Source organism: Stegodyphus dumicola, chromosome 1 (genome assembly GCF_044657685.1).
Source record: "Stegodyphus dumicola isolate Sdum_Otavi_A_Nest chromosome 1, ASM4465768v1".
Classification (NCBI taxonomy): domain Eukaryota; kingdom Metazoa; phylum Arthropoda; class Arachnida; order Araneae; family Eresidae; genus Stegodyphus; species Stegodyphus dumicola.
Window position 1 is genome coordinate 79569471 of NC_140768.1, and position 7573 is coordinate 79577043.

Consider the following 7573-nt stretch of genomic DNA (forward strand, 5'->3'; position numbering starts at 1 on the left):
CTTTTGCAAGTCAACCCCTACAATACTCCAATAGAAGCATTTTCGAACTCTCTGCAAATCTTCATTATTCCGAAGTGGATTCCGAAGTAGAGCGGCTAATGTATGTCTTTAAGGACGTACGGAATCTGGGATCTTCGAAGTGTCAGCTATTATCGGAATGACTTTCGATCATCCTATTAGAGCTTCCGGTACAAGACACCGTTTCGCATATGGAACGAGTCCCAAAGAGCCCGATATTATTTTGTCGTAGGACTTCGTAGATCGAAATGTCCTGCCAGGTGTGCTTCTTACTTGAAGACTCCATTAAATCAGTTGCGGTTTTAATGTCGCCGTCTTCCAACTATTCTTTCCTGACTTCTTCATCGCTCCATGTTTCTCGATCGATCGATGTTGAAGTTGTAACCTGACTAAGTAGCTCGTGTTTCTTTTCGAGCCTGGAACGATGGAACGATATGTGCTGCTATCTAAGTAAGGTCTTCCAGACAAGGTATCGGCTTTCTAGGTATCGACAAGGTATCGGCTTTCCCTTTCGATGGCGGATCTTTGTGTCCTCAGAAGCTGAATGCAGTTCGTTATTTTTAAAGTTCATGAAAAAGTTATATTTCTCCGTAACGTCCATTCCGAGTATAAAAGGATGTGTAATATCTGCCACATATTCTGTATGATGGTAGACGGCACTTCCAAACGTGATTTTTACGTTTAACTTCCCATAAATTTCGATTTAATTACCAGACGAAGTCTGGAGGGTAAGGTATGTTGGCGTCCAAAAGAGTTTATTTTTAAACAGTGGCGCTAAAAATTCCGAATGATAGTAACATTGGCTCCTGTGTTGATGGTCATATTGCAGTGAACTCCATTGATATGACCCATGATGAAGTGTCCATTACTGCCGCAATTCACTGCAGAAATCTGAAGTGATTTAAAATGGGTATTCTCATTTATCTTTCGAACTCAGCTGCGCGAGTTGGCCACTAATGTGTTTCCTGCGTTGTCTTAACTTCTGTTTTTTGGGGTGCTCTGCAGTTTCTTCATACGTCTCTTTCAGCATCGCAGTTCCAGCATTTTATGGCAGGTTTTATGTCACTTTTATTACGTTTCAAGGCATTGATTTGACTGGTTAAATCGTCCACACGAGTATTGATTTGATCCACTGGCTGTTGGAATTCAGCAGCTTTGATTGGGTGGGGGTCTCTACGAGTTGTTTCCTGGGCTGCCACAAATTTCATGGCGTACACTAGAGTGCTTTTCAAATATTTGACATCCGCCATTCGCAGATTTTTCTGTATTTCAGGATCCCAGATGCCGTCGATGAAGTACTGCAGGGAGAGGATTTCCTTTGTTTCTTTCAGGCACTTCAATAAAGCGACATGAGACAGGCTTTCAACATCTATGGCAAGTTCCGAGAGTGCTTCTGTGGGCTTCTCTTGGCGGGATTTTAATTGAAGCCTGCTAAAATATTTTAAACACTTCTCCAAAAACCCCAGCTCCAACGCGCCAAATTTAGCTTCGAAGTCTAGCCTCTGGTTTTCGAGAAGAGTTCAAAGAATATCCGTTGCATCTGCTCTCAGAGAAGCAGCGAGATGATAAGCCTTAGCTATCGAATCCCATCCATTAGCTTCCGTTACTATAGAAAAATGTGTCTTATACACTTGCCAAGAGGTCTTTCCGTCATATGTGGATAGCTTTGGAGAGGGACGAGAAGGCATGGGTAAAAATTTAAAAAGCCCCGGAATTGCTTCTTGCTGTCGCAACGCACTTTTTTAAATTTTCACATTCTTTGACAATGGCAGAAACTCTGTCTTCGATTTGTTCTTTGACGGAAAAAAACTCTTTTTTCAGTTTCTCCAATTCTATTTCCAACCATGTTTATTCTGCCTGTCATAGCCTCGAATTTGTTTTCTATATCCAGAAAATTTCTCTTTTCATTTTCTATTGACATGCTTCAATTCTTTCTTGTAGAACTTTCATTTCTTTTTAACAAATACTTGAAGAGCTTTCATCTCTTTTTTAACAGATATTTGACCACCTTCCATCTTTACTTGAGCAGCTTATATCTCTTTTTTAATGACTGAACAGCTTCCATCTCTTTTTTAACGATTCAACAGCTTTCATCTCTTTTTTAACGATTGCACAGTTTCATCTCTTCTTTGAACGCAAAAACGGTTGCTAATAACAGTATTAATTGTTCATCCACCGTTCTTGTCACTGGCATTCAGGCTCACTACTGTCATCAAAATGTTTCGCGTGCGTGCGGGTTCGCAATAGATATTATGGACACAGATCCAGTGATCGGTTGATAAACTTTATTTTGTCATTTAAACACTTCAGAGATCTGGAACTTTTCACAAAGACAGTTCTTTCAATTCTTCACAATATCACAGAGTAAAATGAGTAGCTGCACTTCAAACTATTATGAAGGTTCAACACGATGAAAAACGCAGCTAAAGATAAAGCTACGTGGAGATATCTCAGTCCTCCTAACTCAAGTTAAGCTAACAAAAACAACAAAAACCCAGAGAGCAGGTGCTCTCTCCGGCCTTACATAGTATTCACCCGGTCGCCGAAATATTGCTGTCACTTTCTGCTTCTCAAAATTACTGGAAGGCAACGTCGAATTACGATTAGAGCTAATATAGTGATCAATTCCATTTATTCAATTGCCGCCTAAACGTACAGCGGTTAGGGAAGCCGACTGCGATACCTAAGGGCCCGGGTTCGAATCCCAGAGAAAGCATGAATTGTGTGTCCTCTCATGGGAGGTGACGGTGAGCGCCTATTATGTGCCTCCATAATAAAATGGCTACTACTTCTGGCCTTAGTAGCGGTGAAAGACGAAAATGGCTAGTGCCCGCCACTGGGGGAAAGAACATTTATTCAATTATGGTACCTGCTACTGTGATACAGGGATTGGACCAAAATGCCGCCTATGGTCGCTAAGTTTGACTACTTTTTGTGATTTCTCGCCATATCACCGATGTACTCATTTACTCAATGTTAAATGGACTTGCCCCTGATTTCTTATTTTTTCGGTATTTCTAGTCTAAAGTCTAGAGACTTTTCATGTTACATTATGTGAAAAAATACAACAATTTCACATATAATTACACTAAAATAACCTATCTATGTACAATATTCGTAACAATATGGTGTCAGGAGTTTGTTGAAAGTTAATTTAATCAGCTAAATTTGAATTTCTGTTAACTATTCAATGAGCTTCTGTCTGGGTTCGTTGAATGATTTGCAGCTGAAATTCAGAAGTTGTGAATTTATATTCCCATTGAGTCTGTATTATTTATTACGAATTTGTGGTAAAAATGCAATTAAAGTTTCGAAAAATCAATAAACAGAAAGTAAATTTTATGAATCACGCATCGGTGAGAATATTATTTACTAACTAGATTTCTTGACTGGTATAAAAAGCCAGATCTGATCAGTATTTTGTATACATATTGTATCTCGTGTTTAAAAATCAAATCAGTCAAAGAGAAATCAAAGATAATCAAAATCAAAGAGGAAAAATGATCAAAGGAAATTTTAGTTTTCGGAACTAAAATTCCCTGTGTTTTGAAAATTTTGTAGACAGTAAGTAAAATTCCAAAAAGGAACTTTCCATATAGTCAGAAATATCTTCGACTCCGGGAAATTTTAAACACTCTTTTTCCTTTACCACTAATCTTTTGCCAAGACGCTTATTATAGTTTCAGGCCCGCCAGCGACCGAGCGGTGAAGTCGCTGAACACTGGTAGTCCGACCTCCCTCGGTGAACCTAACGTTCAGTTTGATAGGCACCCCGTTGGAAACCTATCCCAGTGTAGCAACATGTTTTTAATTTTTCGAATTTTTTCGAGCATAGTAGAGGAATAAAGATGTAAAAGTCCTTGAAGTAATGGATAAATTAGTCCGACCTAAGTTCAGTTCCAGACTAATGAGTTGGCTGCATGTTCAATGTGGATACGAAAATTTTCCTTAGAATGTCCTCCACATTCCATAAGGGGAAGGCAACATTTACCTTATGCGGATAGCCATAAAGTGCTTTGCCATAATTAAATAAACTAAATCAATCATTACAGTTACAAACTTCTGTGCCTTTTGCTGGACGTGAACCCTAACCAAAAGTCATTAGATTCCATCAAACCATAACGCAAGGTGGTTTATTTTGATTGGCCATGGTTTGTAATACAACGAACGAAACTGAAAGATTAATAGAATTTAAACGTCTAAACGGCGGGTACAAAATTTCTAAACGTGTAAAATGATTGCACATATTTTCTTCCTGCGAAACTGATTGTAGTTCATATTCCAGTTTCTATTGACGTGATAAGAAAATCCCGCATATATTTAGAACAAAATGTGAAAGAGTTATTCGCGAATCCCGTGTTCAAAGGGTTAAGAAATCTGGGAGTCTATGCTTTAGAGTCAAAAGTGTTGTCTGAATGGCCTCTATTTCTCTATCAATGGCCGTGCTCTAAAAATCAAGCAGTAATTAATATTAAATCTGAAAAGAGAACTGAAATTACCAGCATAGGCTCTATTCTCCTTATCAAGTTTAGAAGTCATCTGTATAAATATGCACCATTCATTATTTCGATATTGTTCTTCAGTCATTTCCACCGGTAATGCAGTCCGATTTTAAAATAGGCTGACAAAGATCCAGTCACAAAAGCAATACTTCGAATTTCAGTAGACTCACAGGGCAGTATTAAGGGATAATTCAATTTCTTACTCATGAGAAACTGAAAAGAAACCTTGCTGAGTTGTAAGCTTTCGTGGCTGATAATTTATTATAAGATTACTAAAATCTGAGAAATTCCAAAAATTTCTTCAAAGTTTTAACCTAAGAATTCGCGAATGATCTTATTTATCAGTTGCCCAGTGTAACGTAACAGATCATTTTTGGAGGTGTTTTTTTTAAATTTATTATAATAATAATAAAAAAAAACCTTATTTTGGAAAAATTCCACTTTGCGTTTCAAATTCTTAAGGAGTTATTAAAGGACATCAGTATTTTATAATAAATTTTATAAGCACTTTGTAAGTTGTAAATAAAGTGGATATGGAATATTTTCAGTGTATTCTTGCTAAGGATATCGTCATACGAAAGTATTTTCAGTATTTACATCCATGCTTTTATTTGTTCCAACAGACTTCTAGTAATCTATCAATATGGAAAGTAAAATTCCTGGACAGTAGTACAATTTCAAAATACGCATACAAAGATCCAATCGCAAAGTAAGACTTCAGTAGGAAAATTGGGTTTTAGTAAAGGAGATGTTCCAAAAATTAGTTCGTTTTTAAGTTTATCCCTCATAGAAAACTGAATGAAATATTGCTGAGTTTTAAGCCTTCGTCGATGCCAATTTATCTTAAGAATCTTGGGCATCTGAGGAAGTTGAAAATGATTCAAATGTTTTTGTTCAAGTGTGAGCCCACCTTAGAACTGAAAAACTGCATCCAACATATTATAGAGATTTCTGGAATTCGTTATGACGGAACCAAAGAATAGAGACATGGGGGCCATATAAAATTTATAAACAAAGTTACTTTATTCTGAACGATTCTTTGAACTTCGAGATACCAAACCTTCGATACATTTCATTGTATTATAGTATTTTCACATAATATTGCAAAAATGAGTACTGAAAAAGGTTTGTGTGGAAAATATGTTTTTGAGAGTAGTAGTTAAAGAAAATCGTACTAAGCATTCTTCTAATCAGGAATCCTCTTTTTAATCAATTGATCTTCTACATAACTTTCTAAACATAGCTTTCTAATCAGAAAACATTTAATTCAGACTGATATTTCAATGATTTGCTACTTTTATAAACCTGGTATTCCGTAATTTTTTCCATGTTATATAAAATTATATCATATTTTTTAATATAAGTTTTTATGGCAATAACATTTTCCTTTCCTGGTTATTGTAAAGGTTTTTAATTATTTTCTTCTAAGTTTATTTCAAAGTTTTTTTTCCACAAGTACTATTTTAGGTTAAAATTTTTTTTATAAAACCTCCAATATATTAAATAGAGGCCTTTATTTCTTTGCTTTAATAGCATGTCCATCCTGCCTAATTCAAAGAATTTGGATATTGTGAACCTATACAGAATAATTTTTAAATCTTCAGTTTGTGTGTTATTCTGAATTTTATCGTAAACTCTAAAACTAATCTCATTGTAAATATGGTGTCATAGCAATTTATTGGTCATTTAAAAAGAGTGATGCTTAAATTTAAAAATTAAGATTACTGGCTAACATAATTATTAAATGTAAGTAGAGAATTTTTTCCAAAGAAACATGAACCAAAAATTTAATTTGTATTGACGCAAAACTCAAAAGAGATATATACGCTTTTCTTACTTTGCAAAACCTACTTTTGTTAAAGTTACTCAAACATAAATGTATTTATGCAACAAATTTACCCAAAACATGAAATTAAATACAGTATACTGAAAGGTAAGCAAATTCAGTTTTCTTTTAGTATGGTGTACCTTTTTAAGAAATCTAGCTGATGCATTACCCTGTTATAGAAATAATGTGAAATGAAATTTTAAAAACAAAAGGATTTTAGTATTTTAACTAAACAGTTTCATTTTACCTAAGTTTTGTATGTAAGTAACTTTTTGGGAAAAGGAAATAAATTTTACTCAAAATGTAGAAATACCTATAGCAAACTTCTAATTTTTAGGTGACAGAAGAAATTCATAAACACAATGAAGTGGTATAAGAATTATTAAATCCCAAATAGCTACTGCGGCAGTAATTTATAATATTTTGCAAAAAAGAAAATAATGTCATTTCCTTTTTTAAACACATCTTTGAAGTGCATACTCTTTGCAGTGATTCATTATTTCAATTTTTTTCTTTGTCTCTTTTTAATTAAAAAGAATCAAAATCCTACAAAAAAATTTCTGGCGAATTTCTAATCTGATAAATCCTTCATCAAATGTCAAACTACAACTTTAACGTAAAATTAATTACTTACCTGATAAAAAGACCAATGAAGAGATGAAAATAAGGAACCGCATTTCGACATTAAACATTTCAAGCTGTAATAGCTAGGTTACAACACAGTGACGATAATGAATGATAATGAATGAGACTGCTTATAAAAGAGGATACAGCTGTTATCCATGTTTATGAACACATCCGTTCAGTAAAAAGCAATTAGGAACTCGTAGGAAGCAATATGCCAAATAACGGATGCAAGAGTAGTTAGTTTGAAAGGTCAAATGCTTATATAACTCGAATCCTGATTCAATTTTTAAATAATATTGAAAATAGATCATCTGAGATCCCATTAAATTGCGACACTATACTCATCATGTGAAGGTTATCTTGTATAACATATTCATAAGACAATTAGATAGAGCCACATTTCATTTAAAACACTCACACTTAACTTATTATAAAGCATTTAATGGAGCACTGGAATATACTTGAAATTGATTGTTCTACAAAGCTGATACATAATAGTTCTCAGGCTATGATGAAATAATCATATATGTTTCCATTTTCAGATAAGCTTGACGTAAAATTTTGTTTTATAGTAAGTATTGTAAATATAGTAAATAAC

General features: G+C 34.5%; 1 protein-coding gene across 1 annotated transcript in view; it reads right to left on the bottom strand.

Annotated features, from left to right (window-relative positions):
• The window catches only part of LOC118184270 (uncharacterized), a 45509-nt gene extending 38413 nt beyond the window's left edge, over positions 1–7096 (bottom strand). The window contains exon 1 of the mRNA XM_035353920.2: positions 6983–7096. Within this exon, the coding sequence (XP_035209811.1) occupies positions 6983–7040 (58 nt within the window). The 5' untranslated portion in view covers positions 7041–7096. The remainder of the gene's footprint in view (positions 1–6982) is intronic.
• Positions 7097–7573: the final 477 nt, after the last annotated feature.